The sequence below is a fragment of the Anomaloglossus baeobatrachus genome, chromosome 12 (assembly GCF_048569485.1).
Source record: "Anomaloglossus baeobatrachus isolate aAnoBae1 chromosome 12, aAnoBae1.hap1, whole genome shotgun sequence".
Classification (NCBI taxonomy): Eukaryota; Metazoa; Chordata; class Amphibia; order Anura; family Aromobatidae; genus Anomaloglossus; species Anomaloglossus baeobatrachus.
Genome location: NC_134364.1, coordinates 43,445,938 through 43,460,241, shown reverse-complemented (window position 1 = coordinate 43,460,241; position 14,304 = coordinate 43,445,938). Strand labels below are relative to the sequence as shown.

Here is a 14,304-nt window from a genome sequence, read left to right as displayed (position 1 = left end):
TCCTGGCTGCCAATACAACCAAAGCTGGGGTAGACCCAGATTGTATATTGAGATAGTTGTCTGCCGGGGATGATGATCCGCAGCACTGGGTATTTTGTGTCACCACTGAGTATATTGTATCACCATTGCAGACAAGGTGGAATCTGAACTCTTACAAGGTTACAGCAGATTCGTGCCGCGGGATGTCCTGATTATAACCGTCCGGCTCTTCATTCTTCTGGCCGTGCTCCTGACGGTGCCACTTATCCATTTCCCAGTAAGTAGCTAATATACATTTTTTATATTAGGAATCTTAAATAAATTTAAATTTACAAATTTTAATTTTTTTTTATCTAGGCAAGAAAGGCTTTAATGCTGATGTTCTTCTCTAACCATCGCTTCTCCTACCTCCGTCATACAGCAGTGACTTTGGCCCTGAATATAGTTATCGTCTGTCTTGCCATATTTGTTCCAGACATAAGGAATGTATTTGGTGTGGTTGGTAAGTTAAAACTCCAGACCTCTCCTGCTTTTTCTGTAGATTTATATGGAACTCTCCTGTCCTAGTAAATACTTGTAATCCTCTTTACATAACAATTCTGAGCATCTTCATAAAACTGCACTGTACTGTTCCTACATTATTCCTCTTGTCAGTCTGTGACTAAATTGACAACCAGGCATCTCTTTATCAATAGGATTTATCCCAGTCGGCACCGAATGTCAATTTGTAGGGACCCAACCAATTGAGCTTAAATGGAGCATTAGCAGTAAATGACTGTTCAAACCAAGCACAGGTGCGCAGTGCACCCTAGGTGTCGCCAAACACTTCAGTCCACCTTTCCACCTAACTCACTACTCTTCCGCTGGCTCCTGTAAATTATGGAAGAGAAGGACGTAGATGGACAGAAAACAAGTAGGTGCGAACTAAACTGCTCAGCCAGGACAAGGGTTCACCGAGCGCCTTTGCTTGGTTTGTCCACTCATTTTGCGCTGACGGTCCTTTTAATAACTTACTAAAAGAGACCACTCAGGAGAGCTAGTGTGACCTCTAAGTAGAGAATAAATGTCTTATTAGAGCTTTGCGGATAAATGTGAAAGTTGTCCATTTCATATCTGGTCTCTTTACAGTAGTTATTTGGAGAGATTTATTAACACTAAAGGCAGTGGTGAGTGGAGGAGCCATAGGAAATCTTATTTTCTGCCTTTAGTATGACTAAATGGTCTCGGACTTGACCCCTCTCGGTGGACCATAGTCACTGGAGGGAGATTACCACCCCCTAAGATCCACAATTTTTTGGCTGTAGTTATCCTCCACATTCTCTTTGAAATCTATAGGGCCAGCCATATACAGTGCTGGCCAAAAGTATTGGCACCCCTGCAATTCTGTCAAATAATACTCTTCTTGAAAATGATTGCAATCACATTCTTTGGTATTATCTTCATTTAATTTGTCTTCAATGAAAGAAGAAAAAAAATTGTCATAAAGCCAAGTTGGATATAATTCCACACCAAACATAAAAAAGGGGGTGGACAAAAGTATTGGCACTGTTTGAAAAATCATGTGATGCTTCTCTAATTTGTGTAATTAACAGCACCTGTAACTTACCTGTGGCACCTAACAGGTGTTGGCAATGATAAATCACACTTGCAGCCGGTTGACATGGATTAAAGTTGACTCAACCTCTGTCCTGTGTCCTTGTGTGTACCACATTGAGCATGGAGAAAAGAAATAAGACCACAGAACTGTCTGAGGACTTGAGAATCCAAATTGTGAGGAAACATGAGCAATCTCAAGGCAACAAGTCCATCTCCAAAGACCTGAAGGTTCCTGTGTCTACGGTGCGCAGTGTCATCAAGAAGTGTAAAGCCCATGGCACTGTGGCTAACCTCCCTAGCTGTGGAAGGAAAAGAAAAATTGATGAGAGATTTCATTGCAAGATTGTGCGGATGGTGGATAAAGAACCTCGACTAACATCCAAACAAGTTCAAGCTGCCCTGCAGTCCGAGGGTACAGCAGTGTCAACCCGTACTATCAGTCGGCGTCTGAATGAAAAGGGACTGTATGGTAGGATACCCAGGAAGACCCCACTTCTTACCCCGAGACATAAAAAAGCCAGGCTGGAGTTTGCCAAAACTTACCTGAGAGAGCCTAAAACGTTTTGGAAGAATGTTCTCTGGTCAGATGAGACAAAAGTAGAGCTTTTTGGGAAAAGCCAGCAACATAGAGTTTACAAGAGGCATTCAAAGAAAAGAATACTGTCCCTACAGTCAAACATGGCGGAGGTTCCCTGATGTTTTGGGGTTGCTTTGCTGCCTCTGGCACTGGACTGCTTGACCATGTGCATGGCATTATGAAGTCTGAAGACTACCAACAAATTTTTCAGCATAATGTAGGGCCCAGTGTGAGAAAGCTGTGTCTCTCTCAGAGGTCATGGGTCTTCCAGCAGGACAATGACCCAAAACACACTTCAAAAAGCACTAGAAAATGGTTTGATAGAAAGCACTGGAGACAACTAAAGTGGCCAGCAATGAGTCCAGACCTGAATTCCATAGAATACCTGTGGAGAGATCTCACAATGGCAGCTTGGAGAAGGCACCTTCAAAACTCAGGGACCTGGAGCAGTTTGCAAAGAAGAATGGTCTAAAATTCCAGCAGAGCATTGTAAGAAACTCATTGATGGTTACCGGAAGCGGTTGTTCGCAGTTATTTTGGCTAAAGGTTGTGCAGCCAAGTATTAGGCTGAGGGTGCCAATACTTTTGTCTGGCCCATTTTTGGAGTTTTGTGTGAAATGATCAATGATTTGATTTTTGTTTCATTCTCTTTTGTGTTTTTTCATTGCAAGCAAAATAAATGAAGATAATACCAAAGAATTTGTGATTGCAATCATTTTCAAGAAGAAACTGAGTATTCTCTGACAGAATTGCAGGGGTGCCAATACTTTTGGCCAACACTGTATAATAGATCAGGTTTGTCCAAGTCGAGCAATTTCGATGGGTGGCTCATCTAATTTATATGGTGGTGCTTTTGACCCTCCCCTGAGGGGAAAGTAAAGTGAAGCATGTTAAAATTTAGCTTTGTAGTAGCATGGAATTTTTTTTTTTTTTTTATATATATATACGGGGAAGCAGATGTGATACTACAGTAATGGTAATTACAGAAACACTGACCCCAAAAAATGAACATTAGATCTAGCACACTGAGGAAAAACAATCCTACAACAAAAAAAACCCCAAAACATCGAGTGCGACTGAGGCCCAACCTATGTAGGACTTGTCCACACATTTGCTTCTTTTGGAGAAAAAAAAAAAAGTTTTCTGATTGAGTGTACTTTGTGGGAGAAGCGGCCTTTGAGTGTATTTCCCCTGCCTGTTTAGGATCCACCACTTCTACGTGTCTGCTCTTTGTCTTCCCTGGAATCTTTTACTTGAAGCTTAGTTTTGAGGACTTCTTATCCCGCCAGAAGTTTGGGGTAAGTGCATTTTTTTTTTTCTTATTCCTGTTGGCATCTGTGTTCTGTATAAACCACCATATCAAATTGCTGTAACTTGTGGGCATATTCTCAAACTGCATGTTTATGTAACGTCCTACAGAGCATCCCCAGCTCGGTGAGAACCGTGCCCGCTAACATAGGCGGAAAACTTATCGTCTCTAATTTTCTTTTTTTTGTGAAGACTGACCCCGTTACCAGCCTCCATAGAAAAGTATTGCTTTGACCAATTAAGATGCCTTTAGCCTAAATTGAATAAATAAATAAATACCGTATTTTCAGGTTTGTAAGAAGCACTTTTTTTCCCCCTTCAAAACTGGTGGAAAACTGCATATGGCTTACCAGGGTGGCAGTGGTGGCACACGGTCGGTGATTCGAAAAGCTCAGAGGGGGTGTCACTGCAGTGGAGCAGCTTAGGAGGGTCCGTGTGCGGCAGCGGAGGGTTGGCGATATTGCTGGCTCTTGGATTATCATGGCAGCGAGCGTCATTGATCTGCCGGGCAGGCTCTGAGGAGGGGGTGTCACGGCTCAAGAGGATCAGTTTCCAGCAGCGCAGTGTCTGTGATACTGCAGGCTCGTGGGGTGTTGTGGTGGAGGACGCCATTGTTCTGCGGGCTGCTTTGCATCGCCGGCGGTTGATGCGATGGACTTCAAAAAAATTGCCGCGGAGGCCAATCTGCGCATGCACCGCCTCCGCGGCCATGTTCCTGAAGTCCATTGCATCAATAGCCGCTGATTCAATGGAGCCTACAGTCCAATGGCAGATCAATGGCGCTCGCTGCCACAATACCCCACAAGGCCGCAGTATTGCCGACCCTCTTGAACCACGACACTCCCTCCTTTGAGCCCGCCGGCAGATCAATGACACCCCACGAGCTCGCAGTATTGCCAACCCTCCTGAGCTGCAACAGCCCCACATCTGAGCTCACAGCATTACCTACTCTGCCTTCTATGACCTTTCTGAGCAGCCCCCCCCCCCTACCCCGGTGAGCTAATATAAGAGGCACTAGGATTATAAGACTGACCTTTATTTTAAGTCAAAATTATTTTTTTTTCCAATCTTCCTCCTTCAAACTTGGATGTGTCTTAAAATACAATATATATTTTCGGAGGGGGGTGCTTGTTTGACGAACACGGACTGTTGTCCTAAAGTGTAAGCACTTCTTCACAACAGTCCGTGTGAACTCGCTTTACGTCATCGTTCTCGAGAAAACCTCCTGAACTATTGCTCACCTCAACAACCTGTTTTCCCAAACCAACAATGGGGGAAATCATCTGAACTGAAGCCCGAGTGATCGGCTGTTCTCACACAGTGAAAATTGATCCCTTCCACAAGTACTAATTTGTGTTTGTTTTCCTTTGTGTTCCCAGGCCTGTGGGTTGGTCGTTCTTGGTATTTGTATTGGTGCCTGCAGTTTAACACTAATTACCATGAACTGGGCTTACAATGAATGAGAGAATCGCGCCGGAGTTCTTCCATCTGAACAGAATGTGCAGCGATTTACAGCCAAGGATATCCAGTTTCAGGGGGAAATTGGTTGAGAAACAGTTTACATTGAAAGCACGACAACACTCGTCCACCCGACCGGTCTTCTTCTGGGAAAGTAAACTTGTCACTGCCTAAAATATGGAGGAGTGATTATTCTGTTCACTAAAAGGGAAGAAAGGGGGAGTCAGTGTTGGAATAATGACACTTGGTCAAAGCTTAAGGTCATGCCTTTATTACACAAAGAAACTGTGACGACTGCCTCCGTTAAAACAACAAAAACAAGATGTTTTTTGAGTAATGTGACTTTCCAGAGTGCAGCTCCAAAAAATGCCGTTTTAGCTGCTCCCACTGCATTCTGGGAGTTGTAGTTTCATAACCGCTACAGCCTGCAAATCCAATGCGGACCTCATCAGTAGAATTGGCCAGTTTGCAAACCAGGTTAAACTCAGACGTCTGTTTTGGTTTTTTTAAGAGCTGTGTTTAATCATTCCATTTCTATTTTTTTTTTATGCCTGCTGTAGGGTTACAAATTGGTTCTAAGGGATTGAGAGGGTAGAAGATGACCACACCCAAAGGGATTTTTCCAATTTTTTTTTGTTCTGTACTATCTCCTTCTGTCCCATGGACAATGAATGGAGCGGATATTGAGCATGCGCACCTCTGCCCCATTCAGAGGAGGTTTTTGCAGGCTTTCGTTCTTGGAATTGTTGGGGGTCCCCAATATAAGTTGTTCTCTAATCTATCAATCAGGAATAAGTTACACATTTGTTAAAACCCTGGTAATGTACTAAGAAATAAAATATTGTAATTTGACTACAAATACATGGATGTCACCATGTCCAGACACTGTTAGTAAGGCTCCTTTTTATTATTACGAGAAGAGTTTTCCCAGGAATACTGAAGAAAGCATTGTGAATCTGATCTTTAGCATTGTTCCTCTTGTGTCTCCCAAAAGACATGCATGTAAAACTCACCTGTCATTATGGACTGGTCTGTAAGGGTATGTTCCCACTATCAGGACTCTCTACGTCCTGGACACAGCGGATCCTGGCCTGCAGGGCAGTGACTCTCCTCCGCAGGAGACCACATCTGCTCATGCCCATGATCCGGGATCAGGCAGTTGCGGTCTCTCGCTTTGTTCTCCTTGTGAAGAACACTTGCAGCGCCACAGCAAAGAATTGACAAGCTGTGGCTCAGAAAGCCGCACCGCAGGTCAGTTTTACGCTGCAGGAAAAACGAGCACAGTGGGCATGAGATTTCTAGAAATCCCATCCACTGTGCTTGTACTGTACAATGCAGCAATTTGGACACCACAAAAACATGTTGCATCCAAAACACTGTGAACGTTGATCGAGGACACATAACAGTAGTCATACTTTTGACATTTAGGAGATGTCTGAAATCTTGATCTGTGGCGTTCAGAGTGCTGAGCCCCCCCCACCGATCTTTGAAATAAGGCTATTTTCACACATCGGACTTTTCGAGAATTGGCGGATCCGGCGCACTCCAGTACAGTGTGATACAGTACAATGGCAACTTCCGGGTCACATTTTCCGGTCACATGACAGCATGTTCTAGTGTCACTGCATTGAGAAACACGTGATGGTGTCTCCGCGGTGTTGGATGTTGATCTCCCAGAGGTCAACCATCCTTACCTACATGACAGCATGTGACCGGAGCTTGTCGCGCTGCCATATTACTGTATACACTGTACTGGAGTACGCCGGATCAACCAATCCGGCGCAAAGCCAAATGTGTGAAATGGCCCTAAGAGGGCAGAAGTGCTCAGCTGAGTGCTGTCCCCCTTGGAGACTGACTGGGTCTATGGCCCCATTTTTAGTCTCCAAGGAGAGCAGCTGAATGCTTCTACCCCTTCCCTTTAGCAATCCGTTGGGGATCTCAGCACCCTGAACCCCCAATGTCTCTACAATATGTCAAACGTTTTATGAAGTACAATTTCTTGTAAACAGTAAAGCAAAGTATATGGTAGTGTGGGATGGTTGTCTATGGCTTTGTGCACATGGCTAATTTACAGCTCCTTACAACCTCACTGTTACCTGCCGGTTTACATACCCCCAGTATTTGCCTTAGGCGGCTTTCACACTACGTTTTTTTTTTTTAGCATGCGTCATGAATGGGGTTTTTTTTACACAAAAACGGATCCAATGCAAATGCATTTTCATGCAAATGCATTTGCAATGGACTCGTGTCAACATGTGTTTGCGTGCGTTATAGTAAGGATCCAGCGACTTGCAGTTTAACTTTTTTCAAAAACGCTACTTGTAGCGTTTTTGAGCTGCATCCAAATACTGCAAATCGCTGGATCCTGACTAAACAGCACGCAAATGCATGTGAACGCTGGCATGCTGATGGACAGGATCCTGCTTTCTCTACTGAGCATGCCCAGAAACCAGTCTGTCGTGATCAGTCTCTCTCTCCCCTTCCCTCTCTCCCCCGCTTGAGAGCGGCGGACGCTCGTAACCAAGGTAAAAATCGGGTAACCAAGCAAAGCGCTTCTTAGTTACCCGATGTTTACCTTGGTTACGTGTGCAGGGAGCCGGCAGCTAGCAGCTTCGGACGCTCGTAACCAAGGTAAATATCGGGTATTCAAGCAAAGCACTTCACTTAGTTACTCGATGTTTACCTTGGTTACAGCTTACCGCAGCTGTCAGACGCCGGCTCCCAGTCTCACGTTCAGTTCCCCTCACTCCCGATCACATGACTCCAATGCCCGCCCATAAACATCAAGTGACAGGATCCTGCAAAATAACACAAGCGTTTGCATGCGTTTTTCTCTGCAAAAAACAGGATACGCTTCTGCAGCAAAAAACGTTCATGACGCATGTTAAAAAAAAAACGTAGTGTGAAAGCAGCCTTATTTTGCATAGATAGGTGGTTATCCCTCACGGCTGTGCAGTCAGGCCTGTGGCACTCTGTATGGCCGGTGGAGATTTTACCGGTCGGTAACACTACTTCTGAACACTCGGCTGATTGTGTAATCTGCATTTTAATCTTAATTGTAAATGCTCAGTTGGTTTTGTTTTGCAGAACCGTCCGCACCATTAACAAACAATTCATAGTCTTAACTTTAGGGTTAACATTTTGTTAGTTGTCATGGGGAGGGCGGAAAAAGCTTCTAATCACTTCTTAGCTCTTGTCATTCTGGGAGAGGAGGTTTATGGTCTCTGCAGTGTTTGCATTTGGGTGAAGTGTCCAAAAAAGGGAATTAACACTAAATAAAGGGAATAATCTCTTCAGTAAATGTTCCCAACTGCAGAGGTAAAAATTACATTGTATAACGTGAACCTGCTGATCTGATAATCACCGGCTACTGCCAAAAACATGTGCCTGATCTTCTCCTTAAAGGGCCCCTATACAGAAATCTAATATCAGCAGATCCTACAGATAATCAGATGTGTGTGGGGGCATCATGAGTAAACACATGGATTTCAACATGCCTGATCCTTTGTTCTGCTGGGAGATAAACCGCTGCCAGGGATGTGTGGCATCCCATGATAATTCTCTGCTGCTGAATCACTATGCGGATTGCTGTTTGTTGGTTTATATATTGTGTTTGAGCACATGATTGAAGCAAGCTGTAATCGGTCTCCAACAAAGTAGTCAACCCCAAAAAAAATTCCATTCTAACGTTTAGGCCTAGGACACATAGCGAGAAAAACAGAGCGCGTAGAATGCGTAAAAAAAAAAAAAAAGCATTCCACTCGCACCAATATTACACTATAGGGAGCCGCTCCCATGAGCAATTGTTTTCTCAGCCCTAATTGGACCGAGAAAACAGTTGCAGCATGCTGCGGGTGTAATGCAATCCTGTTTCACTCGCACCCATACAAGTCTATGAGGCGAGAGAAACATCGCATTGCACTCACATGACACCGGTGTAACGTGAGAGCAGCGTGAGAATCGCAATGGCCGGCTACTGAGGATAGAGGGAGATCAATCCCTTCTCCCCTCCACAACGCTGGCCAGCCCCCACAACTGTGGTTAGATTGCACGATCAGACCACAGTCGCAATGACCCTCGCACGATACTCTGCTCCCGCTGTGCTGCGAGCCTGAGCAGAGTGTCACGCGAGCATCGCACATAACCCCGTGTGGCCCTGGCCTTATTATTGGTGTCTAAAGGAAGTGATAAGTATTGTGTTTGCTAGATAGTAGCCAAATGAAATTGGCTGGCTTCCGAATAGGTCTACTACTACTAAAAATGGCAAATGGGTGATTGATGGTTTGACCAGCTCTCTGCTCCTATGTTCTCCATATGAGAGCCACCGACAGACGTTTCAGCAGCTTATCTCTAGGAGAACAAAACGACCGGCAGTCTGAGATTGAACATATACCGATCAACATCTCCTGGCGCCCCTATACACACACTAATCTGATTGATTTATTCCTCAATTCTGGAATAGTAAAATACCCTTGTATATAATCCATGGGCGGCCCGGTGGCTCAGTGGTTAGCACTGCAGTCTTGCAGCGCTGGGGTCCTGGGTTCAAATCACACCAAGGACAACACCTGCAAGGAGTTTGTATGTTCTCCCAGTGTTTGCGTGGGTTTCCTCCCACACTCCAATGACCTACAGATAGGGACTGATGGGGATTGTGAGACCAAATGGCACCCATGCTGATGTACGTAAAGTGCTGTGAAATCAATGGTGCTATATAAAATGAATAAATATATTATTATATTGTCCCTGTAACTCGTGACTTTTACACTCCATTTATGTATATACTATTTTGACTTTCATTTGAACCTTGCCATTTCTTTTCATTATATAAGTGCACAGTAAGCTACTAAAATTGAATATAAATTTGTTAATTTTAAGCAACATGTTTTAAAAAGAAAGAAAAACAATCATCTATAAGGACTGGTGCATTACAGCTCTGTACAGAGCCATGCTGGGGCACCGTAGAAGTCTATAGGCCCTCATCCGTACCTCATTATGTTCAGAGCCGCCGGTGCACTCAGTTGCGTTACTTATGTATAGAAAATCGTTAATTTCCACTCAAAGGCGTATTTCATCTCCAATCAGAAACTGATATTTGCTGCTTAGATTTCTATTTGTGCGACTGTTTTATCTTTGTAGAAACTCTATAATAAAAACCTTCCTGTCTACAGATCACCGAGCCTTTAGATTTATTTATAAATGTCATCATCTGGAACACCGCACTGTTTGACTTTCACACGCTTGTTTCTTCTTTTTTTTGGGGGGGGGGGGCATTACACACTTATCCCTAATTCAGAGGGAAAGTTTTGTATATATTGTGTCTCCACTTTTTGTTCTACAGAAACAAACTAGCAGGTCCATACGACATCTTATAATCTACGGCAGGAGGAGAGGGAGATTGTGCAGGTATTAGCTTGCTTATTCCAGAGCTGGATTCACAGCCACAAAGCTCAGTATTGCTAAAAATTAACCTCTTCTGTATTTGCTAGCACATAGACAAAAGCAGCAAAGGAATTAAGAGTAGAGTTGAGCGGATCGGTCATAATCAGAGTCCGGCGGATCCGGATCGGGTTGCCGCCGAAGTCCGGATCCGATCCGGAATCCGCGGACATATAAATCAATGGGGGAGGGAGGAGAGAGAGAGAGAGAGAGGAAAAAAAACAACAACAAAAAACCCACCGGATCCTGCACCCCGAATCCCGGGTACTGGTTGGACTCATATACTTTTGTGTTCAGTATATAGGAGACATTATAGCAGTTGGTTCCCTTCCACCAGTACAGCGTTCGTTGCAAATTTTGAGCTAGAGCCTGACGAAGGAAACAGATAAAAAGGTAGAAAAGTCATAGAATGGCAAAAATAATGCACGTGTACACACACTATAGCTTATACTCATCGTTTTGAGAAACTATTAAAAATTTGTGTTTTGGCTTGTTCGTCATCTCCCCTCTTTTTAGGACCATGGCTTTTTTTTTTTTTTTTTTTGTCAACATCACCATAGGACACCTTTTTTTGCAGAATGAGTTAGGGTACCATCACACTAAACGACATACCGGCGATCCTAACAACGATATGACCTGATAGGGATCGCTGGGAGGTCGCAGGTGTGATGTCACACAGTCAGACCTTACCAACGACTCAGTAACGATAGAGGTCGCAGTAGCGTCCTGTATAACGATCTCAGCAGTCATTGGGACACTATCACACAGCGTCAAACACAGCGATGTGTGCTGCCCTGCGGGAGCCCGACGACCAAAAAATTAACCAGTGCTGTGTGTAACGATCAGCGATTTCACAGCAGGGGCAAGGTCACTGCTTAGTGTCACACACAGCGAGATCGCTAATGAGGTCACTGGTGCGTCACAAAACCTATGACTCAGCAGCGATCTCGCTAGCGATGTCGCTTAGTGAGATGTGGCCTTTAGACTCCTTTTTTTAGTCTTTAATGACCACAATCATTTTATTATAGGAAGGAAAAGGAAACTATTCCAAGTTAAATGAAATGGTGAAAAAAACAACCTTTTTCTCATTTTAGTGTTTATATTATAGTAAAAATAGTTCTACAGATCAGTGTGACTAAAGTGATGCCAAACTTGTATAGATTCCTCCCCCTCCGCCTATTTCAAGGGAATATGTCACCAGGTTTTTGCCACCTAATTAAGAGCAGCATAATGTAGGGGCAGAGAACCTTATTCTAGCTACAGTGATGTGTCACTTACTGGGCTGTTTAGTGTACTTTTGATAAAATCACTGATTAATCAACAGTAGATTATCATTACAGGACTACTTGGTGTGCTGCAGGTAGTCCAGCATATTCATGAGCTCTGTATAACTGCCAGATCTGCAGCAAAGAAAACACGGATTTTATAAAAAATGACAGCAAACAGCTCAGTAAGTGACACATCACTGGAATCAGGGGCTCTGTCTCTACAGATGGGGGAGCAAAAGCCTGGTGACAAATTCCCTTTCATAGTTTTGGAAAAAAAAAATGTTGGTTTCTGAAGGCCGGACGGTTTACTTAGCTAATTGAACGGTGGGAGGGCGTTTTTTTTTTTTTTGTATGGCAAGCTAATAGATAAATTTTATCATTTTGAGGTGGGAGTGGGGGAGGAGGCAGAGTACAACAACTTTTTTTTTTTTTTTTGTCCCCCTCAGTGGACTTGAAGCTGCAATTGTTCGATTGCATATACTATATCCTGCAATAGAATGGTCTTGCACTATACAGTGTAAATCAGTTTGCTATAAGCTCAGGAATAGTAAAGAACCCCAGCTGCCATGGTAACCCATTGGTTCGCTGTGATGATCTAGTGCAGCATCTATATGGTTAACAGCAGCGATCAGAACCAACTCCAGCCACTGCTGTTAGAAGCAGAAGCCGGCTCTGTAATAGCTGCTATCTGCCACACACCCGGCTTGGGGCTTAAGAAGTTAGACACTCACAACTTAGCATTTGCTACTATGGACAAGATTTTTTTAACTAAATATGCAAAAATAAATAAAATAAAAGATTATTTTTAACTTTATTGTGTTTTAGACAATTTCTCCACCGTGGGTGTGTGACCTCACTAAGGTCCTGTTCCAATTACACTACACCCTAATTGAAAGATTGCTTCAAATTTCTGGCACAAAGTCAACTTATAGGGAATCTGTCAGCAGATTTTTGCTATGCATGCTGCAAGAGTTAACACAGAAAATTCAGGGTTGCCTATCTTGCCACAGTCTGATCTGCTGTTTATTTGCTATGTTTAAGTAGCAGAACCCTTAGGCTGGGGCCACACGGGGCACTAGTGTGATGCTTTCATGACACTCTGCTCGCACTGGCAGCACAGCAGGAGCCGAGTGTCATGCGAGTGTGCCTGTGTCTGAGGTCCGACTGTGCGAGCGGATCTCAGCTGCAAGGGGCAGGCCAGCACTGAGGAGGGGCGGGCCAATGCTGCAGATTTATCTCCCTCTCTCCTCCGTAGCCGGCTATTGCGATTCTCGCTCTGCACGCGTGGTACACCAGTGTACCGCAAGTGCACTGCGATTTTTCTCTCACCCCAGTCACTTGAATGGGTGCGAGAGAAAAGAGTGTCGCATTATTATTATTTATTTATAGAGCACCATTGATTCCATGGTGCTGTACATGAGAAGGGGGTTACATACAGAGTACATCTACAAGTTACAATAGACAGACTAGTACAGAGGGAAGAGGACCCTGCCCTTGCGGGCTTACATTCTATAGGATTTTGGGGAGGAGACAGTAGGTGGGGTGTAGATTGGGCGGCAGCTCCGCACGGTGGTCGGCATGCTGTGATTTGTTTTCTTGGTCCGATTAGGGCTGAGAAAATAATCGCTCGTGTGCTGTCACACAGGCTAATATTGGTCCGAGTGGAATGCGATGTTTTATTGCACTCCACTCGCACCGATTTTCTTGCCGTGTGGCTTAGGCCTTACCATTGCACAGACTAAAGTCAGTACAGGGCAGTCCATGACGCCTCCTCTTCTGATTGTGCATTGACTGTGAGATGTTAATCTCTAGAGCCTAGAGTAGGTGGGGGCAGCTCTCTCAGTGCTGCCACCTAATTAAATCTAAAAATTGTGATAGTGTCAGAAAAGCCACATTCAGCAATCTAAGTGATACATCAATGGATTCAGGATCTCTGCTTCTATTATGCTGCTCGCAAATGAGGTAGGAAAAACCTGCTGACAGATTCTCCTTGAAGGGAAACTCACGAGATAAGCTGCAGCCACCACCAATAAACTTATATACAGTATTCTAGAATACTGTATATACGTGCCCAGGACGATCTGTATAACAAAAAAAACCCCTTTATTATACTCCCCTGCGGGGCAGTTGGGGCTGATGGGCATGGCTGGTCATAGTCCGTCGTCTCCCATCGTCCTTCCATTGCTGTCCTCATTCCCTGCTCCGTCCTGTGCCATCCACACAGACACCTCCACTGAAAGTTGCAAAACTTTCCAAAATATTGTATGGTTTTGTGACATTTGTTATTAGGAGCACAATTCTTTACCATTATGTGAAATGGAAATTCAATGTTACGTATTAATCTCTGGCTGTGTGGATGGTCTGGACGGAGTAACCTATGCTTTTATATTTGTAAATTGGATGTATTCTCTCCCCTTGAGGCTTGAAATAATTTTTGAAAGTCCCATAGATTACACAAACCACAACTGGATCTTTCTGTAAAAAAAATAAAAATGGATTTGTTCTCGTGGGGAACCGCATTTGCTCCATAAAACCACAATAGCTTTAAGACTGAACTTTGTTTATTTGTCTCCGAGTGACTAATCCCGCTGCAAAGGATGAGTGACCTTGTGGTCGGGACAGTGGCCGGTGAAGCAATTTTTTCCAGGAGGGAAATGGAGAAAGAGTCTGAAGTAAACT

General features: G+C 44.0%; 2 protein-coding genes across 3 annotated transcripts in view; one reads left to right on the top strand and one right to left on the bottom strand.

Annotated features, from left to right (window-relative positions):
- Positions 1–10,080, top strand: part of SLC38A6 (solute carrier family 38 member 6) — a 54,109-nt gene extending 44,029 nt beyond the window's left edge. Inside the window, exons 13-16 of one of the 2 annotated variants that reach the window (XM_075330506.1) lie at positions 132–256; positions 337–481; positions 3,356–3,450; positions 4,840–10,080. In XM_075330506.1, coding sequence (XP_075186621.1) covers positions 132–256; positions 337–481; positions 3,356–3,450; positions 4,840–4,923 — 449 coding nt within the window. In that variant the 3' untranslated portion in view covers positions 4,924–10,080. The remainder of the gene's footprint in view (positions 1–131; positions 257–336; positions 482–3,355; positions 3,451–4,839) is intronic. The other variant, XM_075330507.1, reaches the window with a different exon arrangement.
- TRMT5 (tRNA methyltransferase 5) overlaps positions 1–10,691 on the bottom strand; it is a 68,996-nt gene extending 58,305 nt beyond the window's left edge. The window contains exon 1 of the mRNA XM_075330505.1: positions 10,598–10,691. The gene's annotated coding sequence lies outside the window, so the exon portion shown is untranslated. The remainder of the gene's footprint in view (positions 1–10,597) is intronic.
- Between the last annotated feature and the right edge of the window lie 3,613 nt (positions 10,692–14,304).